Source organism: Podarcis liolepis (assembly GCF_965112155.1).
Source record: "Podarcis liolepis genome assembly, chromosome: 3".
In the NCBI taxonomy this organism is placed as follows: Eukaryota; Metazoa; Chordata; class Lepidosauria; order Squamata; family Lacertidae; genus Podarcis; species Podarcis liolepis.
In genome coordinates this window covers 11,901,238-11,914,019 of record NC_139557.1, presented here as the reverse complement: position 1 = coordinate 11,914,019, position 12,782 = coordinate 11,901,238, and the positions used below count along the sequence as shown (strand labels likewise).

The window sequence follows — 12,782 nt, the reverse complement described above, 5'->3', positions numbered from 1 at the left end:
TTTCTGGATGCCGGGCAGTTGAGAAATTAACCTCTACATGCAATAAGCTCATGAGCTTCCTCCAGAACCTGGAAGTAAATTGTTTCCCTCGGTCTGAAACCACCCTCAAGGGGGCGCCATGCAACCTAAACACATTTTCTACAAACAATTTAGCGGTTTCTTCTGCTGTGACCGCATGTGAGCAGGCTATAAAGTGGGCCATTTTGGTTAACAGGTCTACCACAACCATTATGGCTGTTTTCCCTCTGGACCTCGGCAGATCAGTCATGAAATCTATTGCCACTGTTTCCCATGGTCTTTCAGGTGTGGGTAGTGGTTCTAATAAACCTGCCGGTGCCCGCCTCTCCCCCTTGGCTCGTTGGCATTGGTCACACCCTCTCACATACTCCCGCACATCTTCCCTGACCTTGGGCCACCAAAATTCCCTGGTAACCAGCCACATGGTTTTGTGTTGCCCAAAATGCCCTGCTGTTGGGCTATCGTGCAGTTGCTTGAGTACCTTCTCCCTCAATTCACCTTCAGGTATATATAACGCTCCCTTGTAGTACAACGCCCCGTTTCTCTCCTCAAAACCCCCGGGTTTGTCTCCCTCCCTCCTGAGACCCCTGAGTTTGTCCTGGGCGTATTCATCATGCACCGTTCCCTCTACCAATTCCCTTTGCCCCACCAATGCCGCCCCACACACCCAGCGGTCCTCTGGAATGACATGGGTCTCTTCGGGTGCTCCCTCCCCCTCCAAATATTCAGGTTTGCGTGAGAGAGCGTCCGCCCTAACGTTCTCTGGGCCTGGCACGTAACAAATCTCAAAGTTAAATTTGGAGAATTCCTGGGCCCATCTCAACTGCCGTTGGTTGAGCACTCGCGCAGTTCTCCAATACTCTAGATTCTTATGGTCCGTGCACACTTGCACCTTATGTTGTGCACCAATTAGCAGGTGCCTCCATCTCCGGAAAGCCTCATGAATGGCAAGAAGTTCCCGGTCGTACACCGTGTAGTTCCTCTCGGATTTGTTCAACTTTCGCGAAAAGAAGGCACACGGTCGCCACTCTGACTCCTCTTTCCCTGGCTGCAGAAGAAGAAGCACCGCCCCTATGGCTCTGTCAGATGCGTCTGTTTCGACCCTCAGCTTTTTTTGTAAATCCACATGCAGAAGTTGTCCCTCAGAGGCGAAGGCCCTTTTCAGTTCCTCAAACGCTCGCTCCGCCTCCACAGTCCAAACAAACTTCTTTTTACTGCTGAGACAGTCCGTAATGGGCGCCGTCAGGTGGGCGAAATTTCGGATGAACTTACGATAAAAGTTTCCAAACCCTAGGAACCTCTGCACGTCCTTCTTGGTTTTGGGTGTTTTCCATTCCAGCACTGCCTGAACCTTGCCGGGATCCATGGCCAATCCCTTGTCGGACAGGAGGTACCCCAGGAATTCCACCTCCTTGGTATGAAACTGACACTTCTCCAGTTTCACCCACAGCCTGTTGGCTTGCAGCCTGCTCAACACTTCTCTGACGTCTCTCACATGTTGCTCCTCATTCTCCGAATACACCAACACATCATCTAGGAAGGCCACGCAATTCTTGTAGAGCAGAGGACCCAGTACGTGGTTCATAAATGATTGAAAGCACGCTGAGCCTGCTTGTAATCCAAAAGGCATAACGAGATATTCAAATGCCCCCAAAGGGGTGAACATGGTGGTTTTCCATTCATCCCCTTTCCTTATACGTATCAGGTTGTATGCCCCCCTTAGATCCAGCTTTGTAAAAATCTTTCCCTTCCGCACCCTGGTCAAAATATCATCAATCCTGGGCATAGGGAAAGCGACTGGTTCTGTCACTGCATTTAACCGCCGGAAATCGCATACAAGTCTCGGCTTGTCCGTGTGCTTTTTATCCACAAAAAACACTGGGCTACCCCCCGCTGCTTTGGACTCTCTGATGAAGCCTCTCTTCAGGTTCTTGTCAATGAACTCTCGCAGCTCCTGCATTTCTCTGTCTGACATGGCATACAACTTGCCTACAGGAAGCTGTGCTCCAGGGAGTAAATTGATCTGGCAATCAAAGGGCCTATGCGGGGGTAGTTGGTCAGCTTCCTTCTCGCTGAACACGTCGCTGAGATCTGCATACTGGGGTGGTACCTTCACCTTCTCCATTACTTCAGTCCCTGCTAGGGAGGCTTGGGCCCCTGCTGAACCCTTTTCCCCTTTGCAGTGTTCTAAGCAATGTGCTGAACCAAAGGAAACCACTCTTTGATGCCAGCCCACCAGCGGATCATGTAGTGCTAGCCAGCTCATTCCCAAAATAATGGGAGCGCCTCCCAAGGTGGCCACATTAAACGCTATCAGTTCTGTGTGCCTTGCCACCCTCATTATCATTGGGACGGTCTGCAAGCTGACTCCTCCTCCCAACAACTCCCTGCCATCGATCGTGGTCACCTGCAGGGGGTTGCTTAAAGGGATCGTCTGTATCTGGTGTTCAGCAGCAAACTCCTTGCTCATAAAATTGCAAGAGCTGCCTGAGTCCAACAGCGCCTTTATTTTTAAGGGGTGTCCATTTTGCAGCTCTAGCGACACTTCAATCACTAGAGCAGGTTGAGGAGCTTCTGGCACGGGCACTTTCACTGCTCTTTGGCCTGGCTGCAGTGCCCCGACTGTGGCAACCAGGCGTTGGCTTTTACCTGCTCCGTTTCCCCCTGCTCTCCTCCCTCAACAGCTCCCACCATCCCTTGCCATTCCTTCCTCTGGGGGCAGACTCTGGCAAAGTGGCCTGGCTGTTGGCAGAGATAGCATTTCCGGGCGCCCTTTCCCTCCTTCTTAGCCCCCTCACTGGGTTTTGAAACTGCGCGCGCGCGCGCTGTTCCAATTTCCATCGGCTCTGCCGGCGGGAAAGCTGGCTCAGGAATGTCTGGAATGCGGAACTCCTTCCAACGTTCCCCTCTCCCTTCCCGCCTCTCCAAGGCTCTTGCCTCCTGGCGCGCTCCTATGGTCAGCGCAGATTTGGTCAGCTGATCCATAGACACCGCCCTGGGGCTCCGGGACAGTTCGTCTTTCACAGCCGAAGAAAGACCTTCTTCAAATAGCATCTGAATGGGTGCCGCCGATAAATCCCACCCCAATCTGTGAACCAGCATGGTAAACTCAGTCCAGTACTCACGGACAGATCGGGTTCCCTGCTTGCAAGCCATTAACTGTCTGCGCACCAACCCTTCCTCAATATCGCTGGAAAACATGATATCCATTGCACGAAAGAATTTCATAGTGTCCTTTAAGACGTCATTGTGCGTTGCCATCAGGGGTCGAACCCAATCCCTCGCGCCCTTCTCAAGATGCCCAATCACGAACGCAACTCGCGATTCCTCATCAGGGAACTCATCAAACTGCACATTAAGGGCATATTGCATCTCTGTCCTAAAGGCATGGTAGTCCTTGGGGTCCCCCCCAAACTTCTGCACCAATCCAGGTACCTTTCTGGGGAACTGGGTGGCTCTCCCCTTCGTGTCTGCATCCTGAGCCCTTCTCTCCTCAAGCCTCGCCGTATGCAGCGCAAGTTGGACTTCCAACGCTCGGTATCTTTCTTCCAAGCTTGGACCAGCTCCAGCCCCTGCTCCTCCGGTTCCGGCCGGGTCGCTCATGATGCTTTCTCCTGCACAGGCAGCGTACAGAGACTGTCAGACTGCTGTGATGGGATGATTAGCTGCTTGTGCGTAAAATCGTGCTCCCTCAGAGTTTGTGCGGCTCCACAAACCTCTGTGTGTGACAGAGCTCCTCAAACATGTCTGCTCTAATCACTCGTAGAGTCTGACAGTGGCTGTCTGCGGAAGCGCTTCCAGCATAGAAGCTCCTTAACGGAAACGCGTCTCCTGGACTCACGACGTGGCAGTTTCCGGCGAGGAGTGGGTGTCCCTACAGGAGGTCCTGAAACCTCCCCACTGTTTTCGCTGGAAGTGTCTCTGAGCCATCCCTCCTGCTCACTTCCCCTCGGCTCACCTCCTCTCCCCCTGCTGGTTCCCTCTTCAGCTGCTGAGTCTCTCCCAACCTGTGTGAGCCCTTCCACCTCCCTCGGCTCACCTCCTCTCCCCCTGCTGGTTCCCTCTTCAGCTGCTGAGTCTCTCCCAACCTGTGTGAGCCCTTCCACCTCCCTTCCTTCCGATGTCAGTTCCCTGACATCCAGGATGAAGTGGCCTAGAGTTTTCCTTTGGCCCTTTTCTCCCTCTCCATCTTTTTTAAACTTAAAAAAAATATCTTTCAAGGCTGATGACCTGACTTCTTCTGTGCTAGTCTGGCAAAGGAAAAAGGAACTTGACGCATCCCTCATATTGACTGCTGCTGCTTTCTTAACAAGCTAGTATTATAAGCGGCGGGGCGCGGGTGGCACTGTGGGTTAAACCACAGATCCTAGGACTTGCTGATCAGAAGGTCGGCGGTTCAAATCCCTGTGACGGGGTGAGCTCCCGTTGCTCGGTCCCTGCTCCTGCCCACCTAGCAGTTCGAAAGCGCATCAAAGTAAAAGTAGATAAATATGTACCACTCCAGTGGGAAGGTAAATGGCGTTTCCGTGTACTGCTCTGGTTCGCCAGAAGCGCCTTAGTCATGCTGGCCACATGACCCAGAAGCTGTACGCCGGCTCCCTCGGCCAATAAAGCAAGATGAGCACGCAACCCCAGAGTTGGTCACGACTGGACCTAATGGTCAGGGGTCCCTTTACCTTTTTATTATAAGCGGGGGGGGGGGGGGCGAGGATTTGATTCAGACCCTCCTCTCTTCACCCATTTAATGTATCCTTATCCATCTGATCCCCACTGGCAATTACACTCAGAGGGGGTTTGCCATTGAGCAAAGCTTTACTTTTTTAAAGGAAATTAAAAGAAACAAAAATCCTGCCACTTCAATCTACAAAAGTACAGTAAACCCACCCTACTAGGGAAATTTCTTTGGAATTTCTTCTTTCTGCTACTTTCTTGAAAGCCACCAAAAAGTAACCAAAGTTTAACCTTGAAAATGGGGAATGGGAGTTTTGGCACTTCGTAATTTGTAAGTATGGCTAAATATCATAATGATGTTACTGATTGTTCATTAATGTGTTGAAGGGATAATGGCTTTTTTGGCCACAGAGGAATGCTTTGAAAGCCAAAACACTAGACCAAGATACCATCTTCAGCCTATGGTACTGTAGTTGCATTTGGATGAAGCAAAGTGACTCTGGTAACAACAGCAGCTTAAAGGTGTGAATATTGGGAGGCGGTTGACTACACTGAGTTTCCTTTCTTCAAATAAAATGTTGCAGGAGAAGCAGAGATCGAGAGTGACGATGACGACGATGACGACGATGACTGCAAAAAATCATCAATGGATGAAGTAAGTGATGAATCATTTTTGAAGTCCTGATGTGACTTTGAAAGCATGTTTACATGTTCGTCCACATGACACAGTCTTGCAGTGCCATCTTGTGGATAGTGAGGGCCAAGGCGCTGCCACAGAACCAGATATTTGCCACTGAACTATCAAGCTTATCTGAAGAGACCTACGTTTTAGAGCTGGCTTTATTTCGGGAATATGGGATCCTAGGTTGCACTCTGGCTCCATGCTTTGAAGTTCATGTCTGCATCAAAAGTTTTCTCTCCTGCTGAGGTTTTGGGGGGCCTTGAGCTAAAATTATGTGGCTTTTGAGATGTCAGTATCACAGTTCAGGTGCAGAAATGATACTGACCAAATTGCACAGGACATCTTCCCATCCAGCCTCTGTATATTTCTCTGTTTATGTGTTTTGCAGCCATTGTTTTCTCTCTCTGCTGCCTCTGCTGCTTGGTATAGTGGTGAAGAGCAGTAGACTCATAATCTGGTGAACCGGGTTCGCGTCTTTGCTCCTCCACATGCAGCTGCTGGGTGACCTTGGGCCAGTCACACTTCTCTGAAGTCTCTCAGCCCCACTCACCTCACAGAGTGTTTGTTGTGGGGAAGGAAGGGAAAGGAGAATGTTAGCCGCTTTGAGACTCCTTCGGGTAGTAATAAAGTGGGATATCAAATCCAAACTCTTCTTCTTCTTTGTCCTTTCTTAAGAGAGCCTATCCAATCAGGATCTTGCAGCAAATAGGATAATATCATGACGCTCTCTATGCCATCTAGAAAGATTTGGATGACATCACTGAGAGCAAATAAAAAATGTAACATTTTATTATTCATGGGAAATAAGGGCAGTGTTGTTGCTTTTTTCATTGTTGCCTTCAGTCTAAATGCACAAGTGCTTTAGCCCGCTCCCTTTCAATACAATCCCTCAAAACGGGGGGTGCCTTCCACCACTGCCATGTTCACACAAAAAAATACACCATGCCTCCTTTGCAGCGAAATCATAATTTAAATCAAGAAAGATTGTATGTTATCCTAAAACAAACAAACAAACAAACAGACAAACAAACCTCACATGAAACAAGAGTAACTGGAAAAGTTTGATGATTTGATATGGCGACCTGCAGTTCAGATTACTTTGTCCTCATAGCATTTGCAGGATGCTTGAAGCCATCTGCAGACAGTTTGCCTCTGTCACTTGTCAGGAGTAAAAAATCCACTGGGAGATTTCACCCCTTCTCCTCCTAAGAGGAACCCAAGGACAAGGGGAAGGTGTTGCCTCTGCCACCATCCAGTGAATAAGTAGCTGCAAGGGCCTTGCTCCCGGTTCTTCCAGAAAGAATTCCAACAGCCATTTGCCCCCCAAATAAAAAAAGTAATAAACAAGCAGTTAACGGACGCTGGCATTTGCTGTATGTGATACAGCCGTGGCAAGGAAAGGCCAGCCTGGATTCCACTACTGACCAGAGGCCCACAGGCTGTTTCATAGCTGCTCCTTCTTCCATCCCATGAAGGAGAGTCTGACTAAACCCCAGGAAGAACTTTCTGACATTAAGAGCTATTTGATAATTCAAATAGATTCCCTCGGGAGGTTGTGGATGTTCCAATGAGAGTCCATCAAGGCTGCGAACAGCGGGACTATTGTGGCGTCCAGTCCACTTCCACTGTGCCAACCTGCTGCTCCTGGCTACAACAGAATATCTTGCGCAGTGGTGCGCCTGTGTGGAAGGAATCTCAGCCATGCAGTAAAACTCTCATACAGCAGCTTCCTATTCTACAAAGCTTTATTGTACAGCAGCAAAACAACATCAGCCAGGAGAGAGCAAAGACATGATGCCTCTCCTGTCGCAGCCAAAACAGAAAGTAAAAAATGTTCACATAACGAAGATGTGAACGCTCCCCCAGTGACAGGACGTCATTTCCCTTGAGCTGTTAACCCTGTAAGCTCTGGGTATCCTCACAGTGGACTCCCCTTCCTTGGAGGTTTTTAAGCAGAGGTTGGATGGCCATCTGTCTTGAATGCTTTAGCTGAATTCTAGGGGGTTGGACTAGATGACCCTTGGGGTCCCTCCCAACTTTATGATGATGCACACCAGCAGCAAGATATACATCTGGCCCCAAATGGACGCAGGTGCCTAATATTGGTCCTCGCTTCTTTGTCCGGGCATTATCAGACCGAGTCTTTCCCCTCCAATCTATTTCCCTTGTTGGTGCCTTTCCTTTACGTTTGTACTCCTGAGTACATGAGTCTTATTTTCTGCAACAACCCAGCAGAGCAATGTGTTGAATTTTAATTGCTGCGAGCTGCTTAGGGAGACAAATTATGCCTGTAAAGCCCGTAAGAATAAAACAGATAGCTGGTTTACGTGGATTTCCTTATCATTCTAACTTGAGAGGTGTTACGAGGTTTGAAAGTCTTCTAATGGCACCGAATGTTGTAGTTTGGGAATTTGTAATAGAGATAGACAGCAGTAGCTCATTTTGCTCCCACAGAGGTTCAGTGCACCTGGATTTTGAATGAAAAAAATAGAGTGGTGTTCAGCTAATCGGTAGACCCTTTGAGATTCGTGAACATGACCAAGCTAGGGCTACTAACTTGGGTCTGCTCTGTGGAAACCTTAGTTGAACACCACCCATCGGCTATTAATAGATAATGTCAGAGGCCCTTAAAAAGATTATCCATAGTTGCACCTCTTGGTAGTCTTTATGAAGTTAACTTGGGGCAGTGGATGCTTTGACAGAAATGTTGACCTTCGTCTGTCTCCGTTCTAGGGGACAGCTGGTAGCGAGGCCATGGCCACTGAGGAAATGTCAAACTTGGTGAACTACATACAGCCTGTGAAGTTTGAGTCGTTTGAAACATCGAAAAGTGAGTATGGAAGGTTCCACAGAACTATATTTCTCGGCAGATGTCACTAGGGCTGGGCGGTGTACCGATATATCGTCCAGCACCCATTTGTAGACCACACCTAAGAACCGTTTCAGAATAATTGAGCTGGCAATGTATTGCAAAGCACAGCCTTCAAAGCTCCAGGGGGCAGTATAATTGTAAGCCCCCTTGGCAGCTGACTGGCTGCCTTCCCTTTCAGCTCCCTTTCCCCTCCAATGGCAGAACAGTCTCACTCCCAGCCTTGGTGCCTTCCCGTAACCATGACGTCCTGATGCCAGAATTGCAACTGGGCTGCTTCTTTCTTCTCCATCTCTCTGTCTAAGGAGGAGTGGAAGGAGTTCGCCCTCCAAACGCAAAGGCTCACCTGCCTCCGAGAGCAGGAGTCTGCAGTGCACATAGCACGTACCTCTTAATCTTCATAACTGCTCCTTCACCTGATCTCCACCCTTCAACCATGCGATCTCCAATGACTGCTCCATTGCAGTGTTTAGCTGGTGACATATTGCAATGTTGAAAACCAGGTACAGTGGTACTTCGGGTTAAGTACTTAATTCGTTCCAGAGGTCTGTTCTTAACTTGAAACTGTTCTTAACCTGAAGCACCACTTTAGCTAATGGGGCCTCCTGCTGCCGCCGCACCGCTGGAGCACGATTTCTGTTCTCATCCTGAAGCAAAGTTCTTAACCTGAGGTAATATTTCTGGGTTAGCGGAGTCTGTAACCTGAAGCATATGCAACCTGAAGCGTATGTAACCCGAGGTACCACTATATTGCCCAGCCCTAAATTTCACAGAATTTTTTTAAAGATTTTTAAAAGTCTGTTCAATTTCTGCAAGGGCAATGTAGCCAACAATGGTTTTGAGACTTAAAGATCTGTGAACCAAACAAGTGCTAGTTACCTAAGCGTTTACTCAATAGGATAATAAAATGGTAGCTGCTTATGGAAGGAAGCACAACTTGGTTTCTTGATAGAGAATCAGGCTGGCTTTAACATTTGACTCAATAACATTTATTAGTAAGATGGAACAATTCAAAAACAAAAAAAATGGTTCATACCAATGTCCTCTTAATTTGGAAGCAATCTGATTGCAAAAAGTTAATGGTAGAATCAGTCAAAGCTAAGCACTTCCGAACCCCATTGATCGAAACAGGAAGGATTTAAATATGTGCTTAACTCTTCTTCTCCAATCAATGAGAAATAAAGTGTGTACCTGTGATAGGATTCCATAGCTGTCAACTTTTCCCTTTTCTTGCGAGGAATCCTATTCGGAATAAGGGAATTTCCCTTTAAAAAAGGGAAACAGCTATTGGATTCTGTCTTAAGTTTTTAAACGTAGAATTGTGCTAGAAGCAGGGGGTGGAATTCAAGGCCGTGCCACGACAAACTTTCCATTTGTAAAAGCATTTCAACCTGCCAGGTACAACAGTCTGCCCTCTGGGGTTCACAGGGGGGAGTGCCATTGTGCAAGCAGAAGTCCTTACACAGGGCTTCCACTGACTGGTCTCCTTAGATGAGTCCCACACACGGTTTTTATTGCTTTGTAAATGCAATTTTCATTTACATGCATAACACAGCGCAGGAATGCAGAACTCGTCTTCTTGTGTACATTTCACTGTTGTTTTCCCCTCTGTTGTAAATTGCTTTGTTAGAAACTAATGGTCCATATTCATGACTGCCTGCTGCTTTTTGCTGAAGTGGCCTTGCTGGGAATGCACTTTGCAACATCTTGAGCAAACAAGCTGACGCCTTTTCCCTTACGTAGAGCAGAACCCCCTTCGAGAGAGCCTGTCCTGTTTTGCTTGGGTTTGACAGGCAATGGTGACCTCTGCTGCGGCCCTTTGAAAGGAAGTCTATAGCATTTGAATTTCAATGTTGCACACATATTTCATAGGCACTGTGGGCAGAGCAGTTAAAAGTTGAAGATCTATGTTCAGCTTCTCTGCTTAGCAGTCTCAGACTACTTGCATTGCTAAAATCTATTTGCACTAGACGCAAACTGGTAATTGTTGGCCATAAATAGCAATGATTGAAGAAGCTCTTCGAACTCTGGACATTTTGCATTATTCAATTGTATGGTAGTCTCCAGTGTAAGTATGTGTCTGCAAAGGTTTCGTTGGGCTGTGTGGTGTCTATGTGCCTCCCATGCCAATCCCAGATTTCTACAGCTGCCTACACTAGAGATTTGCTCTAAGCCACCAAACCCAGTATGGATGATACCCTGACAAAAATATATTCCAGTAGCATGCTGTATATACCAGCTGCCGTAGAAAGTTATACTTCATTCATTTCCTGAATTATTGAATGTATTCATAGGTCCCTTTTCCTGCCAAAAGGCAAAGCAGTATACAAATTTAAATAAATAAATGAAATGAAAGTTTCTGATGCCTCATTTCACAGTAGGGTCTACGCCCCAAACTGGTGACTGAACCATCCCTTAGTCCCCATAAAAACATTAGGTTTAAACCTAAATAACGGGGTTACGATTGCAGCCTAAGGCTTAACATCCACATGAGAGAGATATTTCAGTAGAGGTCAGCATGACTTCTTTTTAAGTTAATAGGTTTGAGGATCAGGAGTTAAGTCTTTTCTGTCAATAATCTGAGTGTTATTCACATCAGTGAACTTTTTAAACTACTTGGCCAGCATTCAAATGCTGCTTTTACAGCAAAATGGGTATAATGTGCAACAGAAGTCTGGGCTTCTAGTCAAGAACCCTTGAAGGGGAATATATGGAAGTAAGAATTTGTGTCCGAATGGTGAAGCAAAGCTTTTCAAAGTGTTGACTCCATGCCACAAATGCCACATGATGCTCCACTTCTGGCATCAAAATATCATGACCTTGTAATGTGTTCCATCAGTGCAAGGGTTTACACTAGCACAATGGAACTTGCCCCACCCAACATTGCCAGTGGTCAGCGTTGATTCCCTAACCCTGCCATAGAACAATAGCAAAATGGGACATAGGCAGCTGTGTGCATTTCTTTAGTTGTGGAATCCTCCCAAAGGATGACAAATGACCAAGTAGAAAAACAGTACACTTTGAAATTAAATGAATGAAAGCATTTGTGCGCATACATCAGTTATCCCCATTACCAATTTTCCTCTTATTCTGCAATGCTGGAAGCACTCTTTGTTGATTCTGTAGATGCTATGGTATGAGATTTTACATATATTCAGTAGCATGAAAGTTACATCTCTTCACCTTTATTTTCTTTTTTAAATTGCAGAACGGAACAAGAGTTTTGAAATGTCTTCCTTTGTGGAAACCAAAGCACTCGAGCAGCTCACGAAGTCTCCTGTCGAGTTTGTGGAGTATCTTTGACATTGATTGGGGGGGAAATAATGTAGCAACTTGGTCACAACTGAGCAAAGCAGTTGGTGAAAGGTTGATTTGGGCCAAAGGAGCAAGGTCTCCAGTTTTAAGCAGCCAGTCAGTGAAAATGAAAATATAAATTTCACACAAAATTAATTCCCATTCTTTTAGAAGGTGGAATCCATAAGGCAAGTGGACCATATAAATAAATGGGGCTTCAGCTTCAAGTTGAATGTTTGCCATCTTGATTCCATCTTATTTTCTCCAGATTGTTCTCTGTGTGAATAGCTTTCTCCTTGCTGCGTGGTACAATAGATATTTGATCATGGGTTACTTTTTATGTCTGCAACTGTGCTTGCATGTTGCTTCACTGGGCTAGCTCAGTCAGTAGAGCATGAGACTCTTAATCTCATGGTTGTGGGTTCAAGCCCCATGTTTGGGAGAGACTCATGCATTGCAGAGGGTTGGACTAGATGACCGCCACGGTCCCTTCCAACTCTGCAGTTCTAACAGCTAAACACGATGTAGTCCTAGGGGGCTGCAATGCAATTCAGCTTGTACAGTTGCAGTGCATGTGGTGCAGCAGAGCTGACACTTGTGTCACTGCTGCGTAGGGTTGTGCAACCAATCTGTTAGACTCTTGAATCACTGATCAGATCAAATCGGAATGATCAGCGTCAATTTTGGGCAGATACAGATGAAATCAGTGAAGCTCAGTATCTGTACAGAATTCCATTGACACGGAGTGGTCTGTTTAAAACTATAGCTCCAAACAATCCCTCAGAAAACCAGACAGCATGTCACTAAAATGTTGCAATTTATTAATTACAATACCATATAAAGAAAATGGCAGGATGGGAGGAGGGGAGCTGGACTTTGCTTATTGAGAGCTCCAGGGCTAGAATCTCACTCAACACTCTCACAGTGTTGGTGGAGACAAGGTGAAAACTAACACGATTGAGTACTCAGTTGACTATAGAGTATTTTTGAAAATTATTTTCTTTTTTTGATAAAGAAAGAGCTCACCAAAATTTAAATCTGGCTAGTCCAAAAATTCCAGGAGCTATCTGTTTCCGAGCACAATTCAAAGTGCTGGTGTTGACCTTTAAAGCCCTAAATGGCCTCGGCCCAGTATTCCTGAAGGAGCGTCTCCACCCCCATCGTTCTGCCCGGACGCTGAGGTCCAGCGCCGAGGGCCTTCTGGCGGTTCCCTCATTGCGAGAAGCAAAGCTACAGGGAACCAGGCAA

The 12,782-nt window shown here is 46.8% G+C and overlaps 1 protein-coding gene across 3 annotated transcripts in view; it reads left to right on the top strand.

The window, feature by feature from the left end:
* The window catches only part of PLCB1 (phospholipase C beta 1), a 479,313-nt gene that overhangs the window by 367,861 nt on the left and 98,670 nt on the right, over positions 1 to 12,782 (top strand). For all 3 annotated transcript variants that reach the window (XM_083495891.1, XM_083495892.1, XM_083495893.1), the window contains 3 exons: positions 5,274 to 5,344; positions 8,105 to 8,201; positions 11,449 to 11,533. In XM_083495891.1, coding sequence (XP_083352017.1) covers positions 5,274 to 5,344; positions 8,105 to 8,201; positions 11,449 to 11,533 — 253 coding nt within the window. The remainder of the gene's footprint in view (positions 1 to 5,273; positions 5,345 to 8,104; positions 8,202 to 11,448; positions 11,534 to 12,782) is intronic.